Below are 22,141 nucleotides of genomic sequence, written 5' to 3'. Positions count from 1 at the left end.
CTGGTTCTGACAGGTTCGTTTTTGTTGCCCAGAATCAATTCTTCAGATATGTTGAGGCGACTTTTAGCTTTCTTTGGGATTAATGGAGGATTAATTTCCTCAGAGTTCTGAGTGGTAGTTGCTTCTAGAGCTTTGTCAGATCCTGCAAGAGTGATTTCTAAATCTGCAAAATTTTCAACTAGCTTTGACTTTTCAGAGTCAAGCTTATCGTCAAATCTGACATGAATTGATTCTTCCATAATTTTGGTTTCTGTATTGTATACTCTGTAGCCTTTAGAGCGTTCTGAGTATCCTAACATAATACCTTTATGTGCTTTGGAATCAAATTTGTTCAGATGTCGTTAGTGTTTAAAATAAAGCAAGAACATCCAAATGGATGAAAATATGAAATGTTTGGTTTTCTTCCTTTACACAGTTCATAGGGAGTCTTTTCCAGAATAGGTCTTATGGAGATTCTATTCTGAATGTAACACGCTGTATTTACAGCTTCGGCCCAAAAGTGCTTAGCCACATTAGTTTCGTTGATCATAGTTCTGGCCATCTCTTGGAGTATCCTATTCTTCCTCTCTACAACTCCATTTTGTTGTGGAGTTCTAGGGCAGGAGAAATCATGGGATATTCCATTAGAGTCAAATAATTCCTCAAAGGATTTATTTTCGAATTCCCCACCATGATCACTTTTGACTCTGACAATTTTAGAGTCAAATTCTTTTTGCACTTTGGAGCAGAAACTAGTGAATACAGAGTGAGACTCACTCTTGTGTTTAAGGAATTTCACCCATGTCCAGCGACTGAAATCATCAACAATGACTAGTCCGTACTTCTTTCCATTGACTGATGTTGTTTTCACAAGACCAAATAAATCAATGTGAAGAAGTTCCAGAGGCTTAGAGGTAGTAACAATAGTTTTCTTTTTGAAAGAGGTTTTTGAAAATTTTCCTTTCTGACATGCTTCACATAGAGCATCTGAAGAGAACTTCAGCTTAGGTAGGCCTCTGACTAACTCGAGTTTATTTAGCTGAGATAGTTTCCTCATGCTAATATGGCCCAAGCGTCTATGCCATACCCATTGCTCTTCGTGAACAGACATCAGACATTTCACATTTTGTTCTTTTAAATCAGAAAGATTAATTTTATAAATATTGTTTTTCCTCTTGCCTGCGAATAGGACAGAACCATTGTTTTGATTTATGGCTTTACATGTTTTTTGATTAAAGATCACATCATAACCGTTATCACTTAATTGACTTATGGATAACAAATTATGCATTAATCCTTCTACGTAAAGGACATCAGATATAGAGGGAAGAGTACAATTACCAATAGTTCCGGAGCCTCTGATCCTTCCTTTCTGATCTCCTCCGAAGCCTACGAATCCAGCGTATTTAAGTTCCAGGCTTTGGAACATAGACTTTCTTCCTGTCATGTGTCGCGAGCATCCAGAGTCCAGGTACCATGACTGGTGTTTGAACTTTGCTGCATAGGATATCTGCAACATAAACAATCTTATCTTTTGGTACCCAGAGTCTCTTGGGTCCTTTCTGATTAGTTTTCCCAAAGTTTCTTATCACTTTGGGTTTTCTAGCATTTTCAAATTTTTGTTCTTGTGTGTGTGTATAGTGATATGAAAATGGAGTTTTGAGTTGGTCACTAGTAGAAGTTTTATCTTCCTTAGGATCATACCCAATTCCTTTTCTATTGTTTTGACTGACTCCATAAATCATGGATGCCATTACACTCCTTCCTATCCCATTTTTCAGAAACTTTTGAAAGGCTTTTTCATATTTATAAATTATTGTATTTGAAGTTTGTGGAGCTTGAGATAACGCTTCTTCCAGTTTTAAACAATTTTTCTTTGCTGCATCTCTTTGTAATGTTAAAGATCTGTTTTCATCTTTTAGTTCTAGAATTGTCATCTCAAGTTTGTCACATTCTTCAAATTTTTCTTCAAGACAGCCTTTTATTACTTTAAACTTTTGTTTTAGTTTCTGATATGAGCTAAGGGTTTCAGACAAGCATGATTCTAGATCAGATCGAGAGAGTTCAGAAAATACCTCTTCAGATTCTTCATCTGAACTGTCATTGGATGTGGTAGCCATGAATGCTACATTGGCCTGTTCATCAGAGTCAGATTCTGATAAGTCAGATTCACTGTCATCCCAAGTGGCCATTAATCTCTTCTTGGCTCTGAGGGGATTTTTCTTGAAGCTTTCTTTTCTGGAACTGTCTTTCTTCAGCTTGGGACATTCGTTCCTGTAGTGACCTGTTTCTTTACATTCATAACAAGTAACATCTTTGTTAGTTTTACCTTTAGACGTTGATTCTGATCGATCCCCTTTGGGTCTTGGTCTCCTGAAGTTATTGTTTCTCCTTTTCCAGAGTTGTTTAACTCTTCTGGTTAGGAGGGACAATTCTTCTTCATCATCAGAATCTTCCTGTTCAGAGTCATCAGCATCTTCTGTTTCGGCCTGGAATGCTTTGGTTCTGTCAAATTTGCGTCTTTCAGATCTGGACTTTAATGCTACAAACTTGTTCTTCTTCTGAGGCTCATCTTCCTCTAGTTCTATCTCATGGCTTCTGAGGGAACTGACAAGCTCTTCAAGACTGATGTTGTTCAGATCCTTAGACAACTTCAGAGCAGTGACCATGGGTCTCCACTTCTTTGGCAAGCTTCTGACTATCTTTTTGACGTGGTCTGCAGTTGTGTACCCTTTGTCTAGAACTTTGAGACCTGCAATAAGAGTTTGAAATCTAGAGAACATTACCTCTATGGCTTCGTCATTCTCCATTTTGAAGGCTTCATACTTCTGGATTAGAGCCAGAGCCTTTGTTTCTTTGACCTGAGAGTTTCCTTCATGAGTCATCTTTAGAGAATCAAGTATATCTTTAGTTGTTTCCCTGTTGGTGATTTTTTCATACTCATTATAGGATATGGCATTGAGAAGTATCGTTCTGGCTTTGTGATGATTCTTGAATACGCGCTTCTGATCCTCTGTCATCTTACTTCTAGGAACTTCAACTCCAGCATTAGTTACAGGAGGTGTGTATCCATCTGTGACAATGTCCCAGAGATCAGCGTCATAGCCTAGAAAGAAACTTTCAATTCTATCTTTCCAGTAATCGAATTTCTCTCCATCAAAGACAGGAGGCTTAGCATTGTAACTGTCTCTTTCGTTTGTCTGGGCCATAGTTTTTCTCGTTCTGGATCTCTCTACACGGTTAAGTGTTTGATTGGAAAATCAATAACAGAGCCAAAGCTCTGATACCAATTGAAGGTGAGAAAAACAAGAAAGGGGGGTTTGAATTGTTTTGGAAAATAAGCGCTTTTGCAAAAAAAAAATCACACAGGATTTTATACTGGTTCGCTTATAACACAAAGCTACCCCAGTCCACCCGGCCAAGGTGATTTCGCCTTCAACAAGGACTTAATCCACTAATCTTGAAAGATTATTATAACCAACGTCTAAGAGAAAGATCTCTTAGTCCTCTCAAGTATACAGACTGCGCAGAGTCACTTGAGGAATTAAACAATTTAGGTAAGAACAGAATTTGTAATCTAGAGTGCTTCTAGGATAAAGCAAGTATTACAGCAGTAAGAGCAAATAGAATATTTCACGTTCTGAGCAAAAGCTCGTGAAAGCTTGAGAAAGAGAGAGAGAGAGAATATTTCAGTGTGTTCAGGTGTGTCTCTTAATGCAGTTTGCTGTCCTTTATATAGAGGTGAAAGGACCGTTGAATTTGATGGCAGATATTTTTGTCTTGATTAGAAATTAATGCCATAACTTCTGTTGTTTCTTGCCAAAACAACTTTGTCTCCCTGAATAACTTCTTTCCAATAATAGTTTCTTTCCATTTGAAATTGAAGTTGCCGTTACTCTTTCTGGATAAGGAAATCCATTATCAGAGTCTGCGTTACTCTGTTAGACTGAGACTTGAGATGTGGCTTCAGAGCTTCTGATAGTCCTCATCTTTTAGATTTCCAGTGTTGACTACAGATGATCTTAAGATTTCTGGAGTTCTTATGTACCGTTGCTTAGAGTCAGAACTTCTAGAGCGCGCTTCTTCTTCAGATGCTTCTGATATTCTGATATGCTGTTTTGTTCATAGTCAGAACTTCTAGAGCGCGTTTCTACTTCAGATGCTTCTGATCTTCTGATAATTTGTATCTGATTTGATTCTGTATCTGATGACGCAATCAGATTCCTTTCTTCTTGTTTAGAGTCCTGCACACTTAGAAACTTTTTGTTAGAGTGTCATTTTTGGTTTCATCCTTTGTTATCATCAAAATTCTGGAATCTGTTGTAGAACAATTTTTGTTCTTACAATATGATCCATTCAAAATGTTTTAATCCTAAGCGTACATGCTGATTACCACGCGTGTGATTAGTTGACTCAAGTGCATTGTGGATTGCGCGCGCTCAGTCACTTGATTTGCCACCTCAATTAATGAGGGAGATCAAGTGGCTCACGTTTTTTTTGATTTTTTGATTTTTGTTTTAATTCATTTGATTTTCATTAATTCGTATTAATTTTAATATTAATCCAAAAAATATGAGAGTTTCACCAAAAAAATTTAAATAAAATTCCTCTTTCATATTCTGAATTAAAATTATTTTTTGGATCATTATTAATATTTTTCATGACTTAATTAATTTTGTGTTTATTTTTAATTGTTTAAAAATACTTTTAAGTCTTTAAAAATTCTGAATTTTTTTCTCCAAGGTCCTTTGACCTTGTTTGACCTATGATAAATCTCATGGCAATTTCTTTGGTGTTTTGATGAGGTTTTAGGAATTTGACAACTCATATTTAATTTAAATGCATTATTTTAGTATTTTTAATTTGAATAAATGCCAAATAATTGTGTTGACCTCTTGTGATGGTTTGTGTAAGTAAAACTTGTGTTATTGGGCCTTGGTCAAAGTTGATTTGACTTTGTTAGGTTAATATCATTGGATTTAGGGGATTGATGGAATGTACATTCCATATCCCAAAATGAATGAATGATATTAGTTTGGTAAAAGTCCTCCTTTAACCAATTTGAGTTTTGATCCATTCCCCTCCCTCTTCATCTAATTCCCCTTCTTTATGTATTCATTTCATTTGGCATATGATATCTCAAAGTCCTAAAGCTAGTTGATTGAAAAATCAATATGAGTATGGATGAGATTAGGTTACCTCTTTTGCATATTCTTTTTGTGTGTGGTATGTTTCATGAGCATAGTCCATTATACTATGTCTCTAACATGCATTAACACCAAAATTCTATTGCCCGACCTCAAATAGTTGTGACTTCTACATAAGTCCAATTACGATTGCTTAACATAGCACTACATTTCTGACATAAAAGGCATAGCATTCTATTTATTGAGATTGTAAGTCTCCCCTCTTTCATGGTATTGTGTGGAAACTTGGCCTTTTTTCCTTCGTTTGAAAGATGTCTTGGTTCAAGGATCCATGCTTGTGATAAATGGGTTGAGTGTTCTCCAAAGAATGACTTAAAAAGCAAAAGCAAAACAATACTAACTTCTAACTCATTAACAACTAACATTTAATTTCAAGTCTTTTATTTTAATGCACTTTAATTTTTAAGCTCTAATTCATTTTCCATTATTTATACCATTCTAATTGTTTATATTAATGCCTTTTCACTTTGTCCACTTGGACCATATTATGTGATATATCTTGCTTGTATATACTTTGTTTGTTTGTGTGGTCTTTGACCATTAATGTACATAATAATATACTCATCATCTTCCTTATGCATTTGAGACTCAGTCAACATGTTAGATAGGTTGTTTGACACATCTGTATCATCATCTTGATTTCCCATATTGGTTTTATGAGTCTCCTCACCAAAATTCTTAAGATGATGATTTCTCAATGGCCCATACATGAGTGGGACATCAATCACAACTCCATCAGCACTCAGATCAGACTTATATGGAGTGTCGTGGAGAGAAATATTTGGAACATATTTTACATACAAAATATAGTTGGAATTCAAGACCTAAGATTAACACCAACTCCAGTTTTACCAAACACACTGTAATGTTTTTGGTTAATCAAGACTCCAATCCTATGAGAATGAATGCCATAATCCATATTCTTCTTCTGAACCATTATTGGTTGTTTAGTGCTGAAAGGACCTCCAACTTGCCCACCAACCATCACTTCAATGGAAACTCCTTACTCGAGTCTCGTAAATCCATATGTGGTAACTCAGAAGTAAGATATTGAACCCTTTTGTATGAAATCTTAGTTTGCTTCTCATGGAGACAAACTTCAAGACTACTTCCTTATTTAGCATTAAGATCAATACGCATATGACGACTTTCTCTGCAACAACCCTCAAGCTCTCTACACCAAAGTTTAGTTTTAGTTTCTAACATATCTTCCATGATGTCTGAAACATGGTATGTTAGAACAAGATTTGGTTTTGCATCTATACCTTGAGTTTTGATGATAATAATGTTGTATTTGTGTGAGAATAATTTTGGTACCCTAATGGTTTGTTATTGTGCAACTTAAATAACCAATTCTAATTCTGAGTATATGACGTGCAACATCATCAGTTTCTGAACATTGTGTTCCAAAATCCACTTTTACGCTAATCATGAGAAGTTCTGAAAGATATCAAGTTGCTGCTATAATGTTTTTTCTGCTTTTGTGTTGATTCACTCGTAAGAAGTTTTTGAAGAAATGCTAGGTTGTTGCTGCAATACTCTCTCTACTTATGCTTTTGGACGTGACTCTAATAAGTCAAGCTTCTGAAGTTCTATTACTAAGTTTAAGATTATGAAGATCTCAAGTCAGACGTTGAGGTTATCATGGTTCTAACTATAGATTCTGAAGACTCTGAAGATTCTGAAGATACTGAAGATCTCAAGTCAGACTGCTAACACTGTTAAAATTCTGACTGAGGGTTCCGAAGTTTTTGAATCCAGTTGTATGTTTCTTCATTTCATGCTTCATCAACTTTCATCAGAAGTCAAATAACTTGAAGATAAGATCAAATAGGTACGTGATTAAATAGTACATAGTACAAATCAAATATTTTTTCCACTACCTGATATCATGGGCAAAGACAATACTATTCATCACACATGTGACTGAATTTATGAGTAAAGGACAATACGTAGTATCATTCCTTTAACCTATCTAATAGTGGACAACTGCTCTATTTGGTTTCCTTGTTTTTCCCTCCAATAGGCTCTTTTCTTATGGTATATAAGTGGGGCTTGGAGACTTAAAGAAAATGTTGAATGTTGAATGTTGAAGCGCTCCAACAATTTGACAAGTCTATTTCTTTGTGAAAAGCTATCAACTTTGTATACAGTTTTTCTTTAAGTATTTGTAATTCATTTGTGTAAAATCTACTTGTGTAGAAGAAACTTGTAACACATAAAAATATTATTCAAATTGTTTGTTTGATTCCTTAAGGAGACTAGGGTATAATCGGATCCTTGAGAAGACAAAGGAGAGTACTCTTTGTGATTCCTTAAGGAGACTAGGGTATAGTCGGATCCTTGTGAAGACAAAGAAGGTTATTCTTTTTGATTATTGTAATCAGTTAATTACAATGGATTAAGTCCTTGTGTATAAGGCAAAGTCACCTTCACGGGTGGACTGAAGTAGCTTTGAGTTTCAAGCGAACCAGGATAAAAATACTTATGTTTTTATCTCTTTGTTATTAACATTTAAGTGGTGTTTTTGAGTTGGTAAAAAGCTTTTGTATTTAAAACCCAATTCAAGCCCCCCTTTTGTATTTATCAACATTTCACCGTGTTAAGTACCGATCCAGTTTGTGTGAGAAACAATGGCTTCTGCTAACGCTGCTAACATTATTATCAATAATGAAAAAGATCATTACAGTTCTAAACCACCAATCTTTGATGGTGAGAGATTTGACTATTGGAAAGATAGAATCAAAAGTTTCTTTCTTGGTTATGATGTTGATATCTGGGATCTTGTAGTTGATGGCTACGTTCACCCAGTTACTGCCGAAGGAAATAATATAGCAAGAACTGCAATGACAGATCAACAGAATAAGGACTTCAAAAATCATCACAAGGCCGAAACAATATTGCTAAATGTTATCTCTTATATTGAGTATGAGAAGATAACAAACAAAGATTATTCCAAATCCATATTTGACTCTCTGAGGATGATTCTTGAGGGGAATGCTCAAGTAAATGAGACAAAGGCTTTTGACTTAATCCAGAAGTACAAAACATTCAGAATAGAAGATGATGAAACCGTTGAGACTATGTTCTCAAGATTTCAGATGCTTGTTGCAGGACTGAAAGTTCTGGACAAAGGATAATCTACAGCAGACCATGTAAAAAAGATAATCAAAAGTCTCCCTAAAAAATGGATACCTATGGTAACTACTTTGAAGCTGACAAACGATCTTAATAGTATCAGTCTTGAAGAACTAGTTAGTTTTTTGAGAAGCCACGAGATTGAACTCGAGGAAGATAAACCTTAAAAGCGATATAAATATGTTTCTCTAAAGTCTAATCCTGAGAAGGCAAGAGCTTATCAAGTCGAGGAAGAACCAGGTACTTCTGATGAAGACTTAGAAAATGATAATGAGTTGTCCTTAATTTCTAAGAGGGTCAACAGACTCTAGAAATACAAGTAGAATGGGCAAGGGAAGTTCAGAGGAGTTAGAAGGACTACTGGTCATTCCGATTCTTCGTATGGAACGAAGATGCAAGGTTCTGGTAACGAAGTTACCTGCTTTGAATGCAAGGAGTCAGGCCACTACAAAAATGAATGTCCTAAGCTGAAGCGGAATTTGGAACATAATGTTCAGAAACTGATGTCGTTGCATGTCATATACTCAAAATTAGAACTGCTTGTTAAAGCTATACAATAACAAACCATTAGGGTACCAAATCCGTTCTCATACAAATACAACATCGTTATCATCAAAACTCAACGTATAGATGCAAAACCAAATCTTGTTCTAACAATGTCCCCCTTTTTTATGATGACAAAAACATGTATTTTGATGAACAATTTTATACAGGGTAATCACATACGAATACATCTTACAGAAGCACAAAGTCCCCCCTGTGATGTATAATCCTAAAAAGATAAAATCAAAATGAAAGAACACTTTCCTGGTTAACCTTTTTGAAGTACAGAGCTTGGTTCTCTTTGAAATTATCTTTTAGAGTCTGGTTCAGAAGCACAATGGAGAATGGACTGGCGAAATCACCTTGTGTTTTTCACACCTTCATGGTCTTCCAAGGTTTAAGGATCCCCCATAAATATGTGAACCTACCGTGATACGGTGAACTGACTCTGTGTTTTTGCTTTGAAAAGCAATGTTGCGGATATCAAGAGTCGCCACAAAGGGAAGGTGTTAGCACCCTTTATATCCATGGTTATCCATGGGCTCTTAATTGCTTAACTCACTTATGGTTATCGAGAAGTAAGTAGTCTTAGTCCTGGGGGCTCGAATCCAGGACCTCTATGTTGCAGTGAGGGGGGAGCTACCAACGAACCATGTTGGTCCATTCGTTATTTATTCGTCTTCATTAAAATATATATAAATTCTACATGGATTTTTCCATTTTGACACAACACCACCATGCATGTTACAGCTTTCTCTCTTACGGCAAGCTACTTTATTTTTTCTCCTGCTGTTTCTTTCATGTGAATACAACAAACCTGTACCTTCATCTTATATCAAACCACACACATAAAATAAGATCATATGTAATCATCATGCAATAATAAAAATAGTCATGCACAAATCAAGAAGCTTATATTATTTTACTCATGTATTAGTTCTTTTTACCGCAAGTGATAATGATAAAACAAACCTTACACATACATGTTAAAGACAATCAAGGATCTATATTATCACCATTATATCATCATCATCATTATTATGTAATAACAGCATGTGAAATAAACATAATCATGCTAGAAACAACACTCATATAATAATAATTAAATGACAGATATAATTCTTTAATCATGCAAACCTTGCCTTATGTATCTCCTTCTGCTGTATCTCTCCTCTTTTTCGTCCTCCTCCCCCTCTCGCTGCAGCCATATGAAGTATTTATAATGGTGTGGATTAGGGTTTAACCTTGCTAAATATTTGGATCCCTTCCTATATTTTAGGATCTCACCATATAATTTAGGAGAGTTAGCTCTAACATTTTGCACAATTAAAATTTAAATTTTTGTTATTAAATTAGAGCCAAAATTATTTTTATAAAACAAAACCATCATATGATAAATAATACTATGATTATTTATATATTTTTGGTCTGGATTTGGTCTTAAATATCTATTATTATAAATAAATATTTATACAAATATTATTATAAATAATGAATAATTTAAATGACTTTTAACAAATATAAATTAATTTAAATTTTAGTTACATAATTGAATTAAAATTTAAACATATTTCTATTTTTACTTTCATCATTTAAAAAAATCAAAATTATTCTTACTTATATCAACCAAAATTATTTTATAATTTATGGGCTTTTAAAAAAATGTTACTCTTATAAATAAATTTTATTAAGTAAAAAACGTGAATTACTAAATAAATACTATTTATAAATAATGAATAAATGGAACATGAGTCACTAAATTATAAAAAATAGTTATTATAACTTAATGAGCTTTAACAAATAAAATTAATTTAAAATTTTAATTATACAATTAAAATTCAAATCTATTTTTATTTATCATTAAATTAAAACTATTTTATTTTTATATATATAATTTATTTATATCATACAGATAACCAAAATCATTATTATTTTTTATATCTGTATCACATAATAAATAAATTAAAATTTATAATTTATATGAGAATGTATGCTAATAAATGAATGCAAATGTGAAATGAATGTCATGCATGAATCAATTTATCATAAAAATTAACAGGCAAATTTTGGGGTATGACACCTACTCATTTTTTTCTCAATCACACAACCCGTGAATGGTGTTTACAACTCAATGAACAATGTTGAATGTTACAACTCAACTAGGACAAACCTTATATACCAAGTTACTGAAACATAGAGGTGTACATAAAGATTCAACACTAATCATATTAGGGCATTAGAGTGGAATACAATAAATACTATGTTCTCAAGTTTATAGACTTAACATTTTCGAACAAAGTTTACAACTCAATTAAACCAAAGTCTATGACTTATGATATGAAAGGAGGCGCTAGAATGGTGCACAAACAAAGGCTCGAAACATAAACCCTAACACAAGGTATCTTCGAAACTTTCACACTCAAAAAATGAGGTTTGAGTCTCCTTAAATAGCAATGCAATCCTGGGATTTTTTTCTTGGCTTTCTGATTTAATTTCACCCAAAATAATAGCAGAATCTTGTTGGATTTGATTTGCTCCAAAAAGTTCTCCAACAAAAGATATGATTTATTATTAATTTAAATTAAGACTTAAATCTCCATTTTAATTAATTTTATCTTCAACAACTATCAAACAAATCACACAAACGCATTGCACAAATACATTATTGAATCTGATAGAATCTTAACCAGATTTTTGCTCCAAAAATACAACAATATTGACTTGCTGAACCAGGGTCAGATGTTGCACTGCACATATGCTGGAATATTGTGTTCCACATGTTGCACAAGAACATCCAAATGACTTCTTCTCCATGAATACATGTTCTTCTTTGAAGAGTGAATCTTGGATTAAAAAAAATACTGAACCACAACTGCAATAAATGTTACAACATATAATAACATATGTCTTGTTGATGAATACCAGATGTTGTAACAAACATGTTGGAACATCGTGCTCCATATATCACACTAGAGCATCCAAAACGACTCTTCTTCTTAAAGGTCTTTTTTGTAGAGTATTTCTTGGAAAAAAATCTTCCTTCAAGGTACATTTAATCAATCTTCTTTGACTAAAACAAATCAAATATTTTTTCAAATGATTTTGGATTATTAACACACACTTTCCCCCTAAAAGTAAAACTCTGGATCATCTGAAGAAGTCAGTACCTCAACACTTCTAAAGAACATTAGAAGACAATCAGAAACCAATCCTTCAGCCTATTGCTTAACTAGTTTTGTCAAGCACTTTAGCCAAACAGCTCTTGCAACTAGTCATGTCAAACACTTTAGTCAACGACTCTTTTTTTGCAACAAACTCAAATGATGAAACACATGTTGGAACATCATTTTCCATGTGTTGCCTAAAATCATTATGTACATATGTTGTTTTGCCTAATGCAACCAATCCAAAAGGAACAACACCGAATATTGAAGTATTGTTTAAAGTCTGATCACTAAACATTATCTGATAAATTATGCAAGTTATTCTTTTCAATATTAGCTTTAAAGTATTTGCAAGTACACTGGTGTATTAGCTCATTATGTATGTTATATTCTTTAGTGTATATGCAAGCTAGTATCAAATTAGTTTGGTTTGCGCTTTATTGAAAAAATGTGAAAAATCCATTCTAAACGAATAAATATGATTTTTTTTTTGGGTTAGACATCAAATTCTATTGAAACCAAACCAAACCGACATGCAAACACCTATATTTGACAATGAGCAGTTAATGGAGACAAAATATCACCCACCAAAATATGGTATACAATACGTCTATTCGAGTTAGTAGAGGAATACCTCATTATGGAGAAAGCATATAGGCCCAGGGAAACTTGTTGTCTTAGTCGGTGCAAACTTCCCAAAGTAATAGTTGGAAATGATGTAGTATCCATACCTGGAAATAGGCTACAAGAAAAATATTAGAAGTTATGTAAAGAACTTATTATATAAGTTTTGAATATTACTTGAAGAAGACAAGTATTTCTTGCCAATTCTTTTGTCTTAAACTTAATTGCACCATCCTATTGGGTGTGCAAGTGAATAAGACATATACCTCCCCAATAAAACTCATGAATATTGTCTACATCTGTGAAGTCTCCCAGGTACATTACATCATATATATTACACTCTTATCAACAAAGATAAACGTGTCAATTAAGTACAAGAAGTAAGTTTTAATGACATATATATATAGTGATGCTCAATGCGCTTAACACTTATATGATGGGAAAAAGGATATCAAATGATAGGTGTACAATTTATGCATCCATTTAATAATTGTATGACATCTTTGGGTATAAATAATCTCTTTTTCAATGTCCTCGTGTGTAACTCACAACTCATCAATCAACAAGTCTATCACCTTGGACCTATGAATAATAATATGATCTAATAGATGATAGGTATGTGATAGGCATATGGAGTATACATGGGAATCACTCTAGGGTGAAGGTTATATAATGAATAAATAGATGAAATGACGATGTCTCAAAGTGCCATATCTCATCAAACATTAACAATAATTTATGGTTTTTATAAGTATATGCAACATGTAAGAAATATTTCAAACCAAACGAGTAAGTGAATTTTGAAACCATACCTCATCAGGTTGCACTAGTGCAAATATCTTTCGGTCATGGATAACACACTTTAGTGTGTCACAATGTCAAAAAGAAGAAGTTGTGTACATAATTATAGGGGGGTAAAATTATGACTTATATCATGAAGTTATAGAAAAAGTGATTGAAAGAAAAGAGACTCGAGTAATTGGAAATCAATTTGGTTTTATGATTGGACCAACAAAACTGACACTTAATTTTTATTGATTTGGACAAGGCGTATGATAGAGTGCCTAGAGAGATTTTATGGAAAACCATATAGAAGAAAAGGGTTATGATTTCATTTATTCGAGCTATCCAAATATGTATGAAGGGGTATCGGCTAGTGTGCAAACACAAGTTGGAGAGACATACGATTTCCCAATTATAATAGGTTTGCATCAAGGTTCAACCATAATCCCCTGTCTTTTACCTTTATTTTAGATGTACTCATGGAACACATCTAAAAGCTAGCACTGAGATGCAACTTTTTGTAGATGATATAGTTCTACTTGGAGAGTCGAATGAGTATTTAATTGAGAGGTTGGAGACTTCGATATGAGTTTTAGAAACACATTTTTTTTGTCTAAGCAGAAGTAAGATGTAGTATATGGAATGTAAGTTCAACAAAAGAAGAAGTGTGTCAAACCTATATGTGAAACTTAGAGACCATATCATTCCCGAGGTCACACATTTTAAATATATTAGGTATGTAATACAGAGTGATTGAGAAATAGAAGAGGATGTAAACCATCAGATTCAACCTGGGTAGCTGAAATAGATGTGTGGTAAGACTTTATATAATAGAATTAGAAATAAAAGTAGTATTAGTGAGTGTTGGGGTAACACCTAAAATGAAGAAGACGGTGAAAAATGGACTTAGATAGTTTGGGCATTTAGAGAGAAGACCCGTAAATTATGAGTCTGTTTGTTTTGACTTTTAAAAAAATATTTTTTATAGTGTAACATAATTCTGGGTAAAAAAAATTTACAAAGAAAGTTTTCATAAAAGCTTCAAATGAAAATTTGTTTTAATAGTTATTCTTAAAATGTTATTTTAGATATTTTATCATTTTATTAAAACTTTTTTTGGGTATCAAAATTTCAAAAAATCACTTAACTTTGAAGTTATTTCAAATAGGTTTTCATAAAAATCATTTTTGAGATACAAAAATTAGGATTTCGATTATATTTTGATCTTCAATAATTTATGTTTATGTTATAGAATATCAAAATTAGTTTTTCAATTTAGAAAAAATGAATATAAAAAAACTTGTAATATTTTGAAAAACGGTTTTATAAAGTCCATTTTTAAAAATACAAAGAAAAAATATATTTTTAAAGTTGATACAAACTAACCCTCTTATGTATTAAGGAGAGTTGATAAGATGGTGAAGACTTAAACAATTAGAGGAAGATGACGAGTTAGAAAGACTATAAGAGAATTTATTAATTTTTTTCCCGAGATTAACGATTTGGATAGTAGCATAATCTTGAATAAAATATTATGATAAAAGTTAGTCCATGCAACTGGTCCCATTTAGTGGGACAAGGCGTATTTATTGTTGTTGTATAACTGATACGTCAAAATTACAATGAGAAACATGTTTCTCATAAAATGGCAACCAAGATAGGTTGATGGTTCATCGAAAAGTTCTACTGGTGCGGACTGAAGCCAGAGCTAGTGCCTGAGGCTCAACTTTAGGCTGAGTCCAATAACACGATTTTTTGTGAGACCGACAATACAATCCTTCATTAAACATGGATAAACATTTGGCTTAAGTTTGTAGTAGAGGGTATACCATATTTTCTTCATTCTGAGATGTCTGCCTTGAGTCATATTGAGAACCATGAGTTCGAGACGATAAGTCTAGGCCAACTTAAGATGCAATTTCTTTCGATGAACAATGATATTTTGAGTTATCCTACCATATTTAGTAGTTTTTGTATATTTGATTGAAAAATAAAAATAAAAAATAAATATTTCTAAAAATGAGGGATATACAAACATATTTATGTAGTAATGAAAATGAATTCTAAAAGGATCTTTCTACAATTATCCTCCTTACCAAAAAAAAACATGACAACAAATTCAAAGTTTCTAAAATCCTACATAATAATGTAAAAAAATATAAAAAATATATTATAAAATTAAATATATGTGATATATTGTTAAATAATTAAAACTAAATTACAGTTGTTTGCACTTAATAATTTTTTTAAAAAATATTTTTATGTGTTTTAAAAATTTAAGATTGCAAAACTAATAAGATGAAATAGTACAAGACTAAATAACTTTCATATATGTCGTCTTAAAGGTTCTAAAAGAAGATCTCTAAGAATTCTTTTTAAAAGAACAATATTGAAATTTAAAAAAAAGTCTAAAATATATTTACAATAATTTTTTTTATCTAATTTTTTTTGAGCACATCATCAACCATTATTTTAGAGTCAATTTTAGATTATATATATATATATATATATATATATATATATATATATATATATATATATATATATATATATATATATATATATATATATATATATATATATATAATTCTTGGATTCAATTACGAATATTATGACATATATTGATAGTAGAATTTTCAAAACTTTTTAAAATACCCATCAATTGACCTATATTGATTGATTTAATTAATTTCAAATAAAATTAAAATTAATTTAATTAGCTTAATCAATTTAAAACTTTATTAACATTAATATCATCATTTCTTACAACTTTTTCCTATAATAGAAACCTCCTTACTTTTTCTCATAGAAGAGAAGTGGTAAATTTTAACTAATTGAGCTTGATAAAGATGGTTAGATATTAAACTTAAAAAAGTGCCAAATTTTGAAATAAGATTAATTGAAGAATATTAATGGAAACTCAATGTTTGGACATGACCCCACTCCCTCATTATTACACATCTCCAACCCTAATCCACAAAGCAAACTAAATGATTAAAATTTTATAAAAATGATGTCAATTTCTTTCTCTCTCCACATCAATCCATCTCTCTTTCTCTCTCATCCTCTCTGCAACAAAACCAACTCTCTCACAAAACTTTTCAACACTTTTTCACAAGCAATCTCTCATAGAGAGAAGAAAAAAATAAATTAAGTATAGAAAATCCAAGGTTTTCTCATTCAATCCAAATCCATTATTCTGCTTCATTTCTCTTCCCCTTTTGAAACCCCTTTTTACTGTGCTTCAAAGTTTCAACCTTGATCTTCTTCACCCAACTTCATAGTCTCTCTTTCATTCAGATTTTAGGGTTTCCATTATTACTGGGTCACTTTCAAGTTCATTCCTTTGATGGATTTTTGTAGTGTTTGGTCTTAAATGGGTTAAAGGGTCAAGGTTTCTAGTGCTAGATTTTTCAGTGGGGTCGTGGATAAAGTGTAGAGGAATCACATTGTGTTTTGTGTAAAAAGGGAGGGTTTTTATCTACTTGATAAGATGTTGCTTTGTGTTCTTTTGTTTTGGGGGCTTTTATGAACAGTGGTTGCTTTTTTTGGAAGCTTATTTTGGAAGCAATTTACTTCACTTTTGAACGTGATAGATAGTATTTAGTGCTATCATGGACTCGCACATTGTTCTCTTTTGATCCATTTTGCTTTCTTTTTTTTCTTTTGAATTTCGGCTCATTTTTACTTGTGAAACCCGTGAAATTTCTCTCTTTTATTTATGGTGTTGGAGTAGTTGGTTTTATTAATTTAGTGTAATTTGGTAGATCAGGCTGGTTTATTTTATGGGTAGCATTAATGATTTAGCATCAGAAAATTTTGGATATAAGGGTCATTGGATTCATGGTGATGGTTGTCAATAGCTTTTGATGATGTTTTAGTTTTAGTCATAGAATTGGGGTTTCTCGCGGTGGAATCTAAGGAGGCCATGGTGATGGAGGACATAGGGTTGTTCAATCAAGTTTGGCAATGGGTTAGGTCCCGAAAAGATGCCTGTTGGCGGGCTCGAACTGTGGTAGTGTGTTGTAGAGACAGAACTGCGATGTTTATGGAAAGGCATTGGCCTACGGTGTGTAAGGGTTGCTCAAAGTTGGGGAGCTTACTTAGGTTATCATTGATTTTTTGGAAGGATTCTGCTCTAAGGGGGTTTCAATCGTTCATTAGGTTTGGTTCGGTGATGCTCTTGCTTATAATGTGGAGCTGCTTTCTTAGTCTGACTTCGATGTATTGCTTGGTTTATGTGCTTGTGAGTATGGTATGTATTTGTTTTCAACCTGTCTGAATCTTTGTTATTGCTGTTCTTGTAATTAGGCTAAAATGAGTTCTAAATATCATGGTAGATTTTTATTTATAGATGTGTTTGCATTAGTTCAATTCGGTAACTAATACTTTTGCAAAGAATTCAGTGCTTCTCACGGTTCAATTGAATGCTTCAGGTTACTGCTGGTGTTGCGATCCAATACTTGGGTTATACTCCTGGGCTTTTTATCGTAGGGCTTTTTGCTATTCTTATTTTGTGGATGTATGCTAACTTCTGGATCACAGGATTGTTACTCATAGTTGGAGGTATGATACTTTTATTATCGTTCTGATTTTCAGACATGTTGTCTTAGTGACCACGATAAAATAAGAGAAAACGTGCCGATTGTTTTATCATATTGTTTTCACTCCACTGTTAAAATTGTGAGCAATTTGGTAGGATCGCACAATACTATGAATTTTTGCCCCTAAACCGTGCTGGATTACCTATGGGATCAGGAGCTGTTGAGAACAAATTTGAATTGCAATCAAATCGGATGACCCTCGTAAAGCCTTATTGAGCTGGGCCGAACTGAAGCACCCCTTTAGCCCTGCGACACCTTTTCCACCACTTCTGCTTTGCGCAGGCTCTGCCATGACGTTGCACTGCTTCCTCTTTATCACCGCACCTTGTGGCCAATCCCTCCTGTGGTTGACTGTGGATGGCCTTCTTTCCATCTGCTCTGACGCAGTATCATCTAATGGCCACCGTTGAGTTTCTGGACTTTATGACTCTAGATGGAGCCTTTTAGTGTTAGATATGTTATTATTTTGCTATTTGTCAATTTGTTTTATTTTTGTTCAAGGTTGGGCTTAGCCTATTTATTGTGTTCTATTTTCTGTTGTATGCTTGTTTAGGTTTGGCCCATTTTCATCGTTTACGTTGTTAGATAGCTCTAATTAGCTTAGATTAGTGGGTTAAAAGGAGTTGGAGGCCCAGGGTTCAAGACCGGACAATGGTGTAAACATAATACTAACAATTAACTACTAACAATTTGCCATTAAAAAATAGCGTAGATTAGTTCTAATTTGTATTTTAGGTAGGATCATATGATCTGTGCTACAGTCCTTAAGTTACAATCTTTCTCTCTTCCTTCCTGTCCTAGGTAGGATTTGTGTTTGACAACATTGCAACTACAACAACTAAGCCTTATCCTATTAAGTGGGGTCAACTACATGGATCAAACTCTGCCATAATGTTCTATAAAAACCATGCTTCTATCCAACTCATTAATCTCAAGTTCATTTTTAATAGTTCCTCCAGTAGTTTTTTTAAGTCTTTCCTCTACCTCTAGCAGTTTTAGCAGTTTGACCACCTTCCATCTGAACTACTCTCCTTACTACAGGATCTACTTGTCTTCTCTCTACATGCCAGCTTCCACCATGGATACAATAAATATGTTCATACTTGAGGCAATATGCTTCAATTGTATGACTACCACTCCTTTGTATTGGTCATTGATGTTTCTTCATTTTACAGTTGTATACCAAGGGGCTTGGCTTCTATTTAGAGTGTGTTTGGAAAACTGGGATTTTATAGTCAGGATGCTCATGCATCAAACTCCACAATTCCTAGCTTCTACGCTTCCACGATGAAAGTGCACCAGGATGCAAGAAATGAGAAATGGATGTGCATCCAAACATATGCTTAATGTCTCTATTTGATTCAAAAGTTTGTTATTAGCTATCATCATTCATGAAACTCTGCCCGGTTCCAGTTCTCGCTCTATGACGGCAAAAACACACATCTATTTTTGTTTCTTAATAGAATATTTGTTCATTTTTTTGTCCTTGTTAGGAGTTATTATAATGAAGTCATTAGAAATTCGTCTCGAGTATATAGGCTCAGCCCACATATATTTCTTAAGTAATTCTCAACCAAATTTTTATGGTATAATATTAATAGATTGTGTTTTTCAATCACGAATGCAGGTTATTTGTTCTCCCTAAATCATGCACGCTTGGTGGTATTAATTGGAACCGCATATGCTATGTATTCTGTTCAAGTAAAAGTTGGATGGCTGGGTGTCATCCTTGCCGTAAACCTTGCATTTCTTTCAAATGACATTTTGAATTTTCTGCTCCAATTGTTTGACAACGTGAGTGAAAGTCCGCATTCTGAAGAGCAGAAGCAACCAGAACCAGTTCCAGAAGATGACTTTGCTGAAGCGTGTGAATATCCTATCCCACCGGTTGAATCTGAGAATTTGCAGTCATGCAAATCATCCAGTAAACCACCCGCTGTCACCGCATCAGTTGTTGATAAGCAGAAAGAACTTTTGGTCAATAAAGTTGTTAGAGAGCAAACAAATTCAATTGATGAAATGAGAAGGATATTGAAGAGTCTGAATCATTATGAAGCCCTTGGATTTAACCGCCACAAAAAGATCGACGCAGCAGTTTTGAAAAAGGAATACCGGAAAAAGGTATTTATTGTTATCTAAATATTTCACAGGCTTTATCACTTTTTTTTTAGTATTAGTAGTATTAGTTAAGAGAATATCAATTATTAGAAACAAAATAGAAATGAAGACAACATCCGACCGGCTTGTTTATGATATTTTGCGAGGAATATTCCCATTCTTTTTTCATTTGATCATGTAGGCTATGCTCGTGCATCCTGATAAAAATATGGGCAGTTCCATGTCAAGCGAGTCATTTAAGAAGCTTCAATGTGCATACGAGGTAAAGTTCTATGTAAAAGCTGCAGAGGCTATCTTTATATTTGATATGTAGGCATTAAATGCATATGATTTCCATGTTATAATATGTAAGACATAAATATTATGACACTTTTCCAGGTTCTTGCCGACTCTGTGAAGAAGAGAGACTATGATGAACAATTAAGAAAAGAAGAATCCATGGCTAAAAGTGTCTGCCAGAAATCCCACAGTAGTTCACATCAGGTAAATCTCACAATATTCTTGTGAATGACCGACATATTCTACTTGATCTCTGCACATAGAGTCCGAAGAATCTTGTGAGTGATCTTTATTAGAAAAATAGTGATGATACACGTTTTCTCCTCAGGATAATACGGAATATCGTTCTGAAGAATCCAGACGGATACAGTGCACAAAGTGTGGTAATTCACACGTTTGGGTGTGCACCAACAGGAGTAAGGCCAAAGCAAGATGGTGTCAGGTCTGATTTTGATCCATTACATCCTGATTATTAAATTCCTTCTTTCTCTTAATTTCATGCCCACTTCACATGAATTTTTCATCTTCTCTGGAAACAGGATTGCTGTCAGTTTCATCAAGCGAAGGACGGCGATGGATGGGTCGAATATAAGGGGTCTTTAGTTTTTGACAGGCCTCAAAAAGTAGGCAAATAGTTTCCCCTACTTCATCTCATTATTTGCATTTAGTTTCTGAACATTGATCTTGTCTTCACAGGTTGAAATCCCGCGTGCTTTCGTTTGTGCGGAGAGTAAAATATTTGACGTATCGGAATGGGCTATATGTCAGGTCAGTGTACTCTACAAAAGATATTCTCGGTACACATAATTCATCATGACTGACAAATGTTATATCTTGCAGGGAATGGCTTGTAGGCCTAACACTCATCGACCAAGCTTTCATGTAAACATGGTTGGTTTAGAGAAAAGCCAGCGCTGCAATTCAAGTAGATTCCCATGGGATTTGGACGCCGAAATGATGATGGACGAAGACGAAGAGGCGTTTGACCTGTGGCTTCAGCAGGCTTTAGCATCCGGTCTCTTTTGCGAGTCTTCCAAACGCAGGAAGAGTTGGAGTCCATTCAAATTGCCTCAAAAGAAAGGGAAAAAACAATGGCGAAGAACGTCGTGCTGAAAAGCTCAATAGGGAAAATTCATGGTTCATTGCCTTATCCCTAAGGGATTGGATGGAGTAAACATTTTGTAGAAGAAAATCAAAATGGATTGTTGAGATCAAAACTAAAAGGAATTGCTAGCTAGCAACAGTCGAAACAGGATGAGTCATGAGAGAGCCAAAAACCTTGGCTTCTAGAAGTTTCACACATTGCTCATATTCCTTAAGGTTTTCAGAACTGAGCATAAGTAATGTGGCCTTTTGTATTCTTGTTGTTCTTATGTTAGATTAGAAGGTACTCTTTTTCAATGCTTACTAAGGACTAGTCTTGGTCCTTTGTATATACATGCTAATAAAAAAAATTATCATTTGCCTTCAAATTTGATCATCAACATATATTTTAGACTTTGTTACTTCTTCTTCAAACTCCTTTCTTCTTTAAACTGAGTATATGGTTGGTCAACATAAAAATATAAATGTTTTTATTCTTTATTTGTGATATTCTTAGAGTTCGAATTTTGCGTGTACTATTCTTTTTTAAAAAATATTTTGATATTTACACGGCAATGCAAGTGAAGGGTAGAAAATAAAATTGAGAAAAAGCAATATA

General features: G+C 33.6%; 1 protein-coding gene across 1 annotated transcript; it reads left to right on the top strand.

The window, feature by feature from the left end:
• Positions 1-16,423: 16,423 nt before the first annotated feature.
• LOC127122572 (uncharacterized) lies at positions 16,424-21,911 on the top strand. Its single transcript, XM_051052905.1, has 9 exons — positions 16,424-17,693; positions 17,875-18,004; positions 19,670-20,163; positions 20,342-20,422; positions 20,539-20,643; positions 20,768-20,881; positions 20,979-21,062; positions 21,136-21,207; positions 21,280-21,911. Exons 1-9 carry the CDS (start codon positions 17,367-17,369, stop codon positions 21,550-21,552), a joined length of 1,680 nt encoding a protein of 559 aa, XP_050908862.1. The 5' UTR covers positions 16,424-17,366; the 3' UTR covers positions 21,553-21,911.
• Positions 21,912-22,141: the final 230 nt, after the last annotated feature.

This window comes from Lathyrus oleraceus, chromosome 1 (assembly GCF_024323335.1).
Source record: "Lathyrus oleraceus cultivar Zhongwan6 chromosome 1, CAAS_Psat_ZW6_1.0, whole genome shotgun sequence".
NCBI lineage: Eukaryota > Viridiplantae > Streptophyta > Magnoliopsida > Fabales > Fabaceae > Lathyrus > Lathyrus oleraceus.
Note: the sequence above shows the minus strand (reverse complement) of the source record. Positions and strands in the feature narration are given on the sequence as shown.

What these genes read in the sequence shown, in the direction of transcription:
- LOC127122572 (XM_051052905.1), top strand. Translation starts at nt 17,367, where the DNA reads ATGGTGATGGAGGACATAGGGTTGTTCAATCAAGTTTGGCAATGGGTT. An exon ending in AAAAGGAATACCGGAAAAAG is followed by an intron (nt 20,164 to 20,341) that starts GTATTTATTGTT and finishes TTGATCATGTAG; the next exon opens with GCTATGCTCGTGCATCCTGA. An exon ending in AGCTTCAATGTGCATACGAG is followed by an intron (nt 20,423 to 20,538) that starts GTAAAGTTCTAT and finishes ACACTTTTCCAG; the next exon opens with GTTCTTGCCGACTCTGTGAA.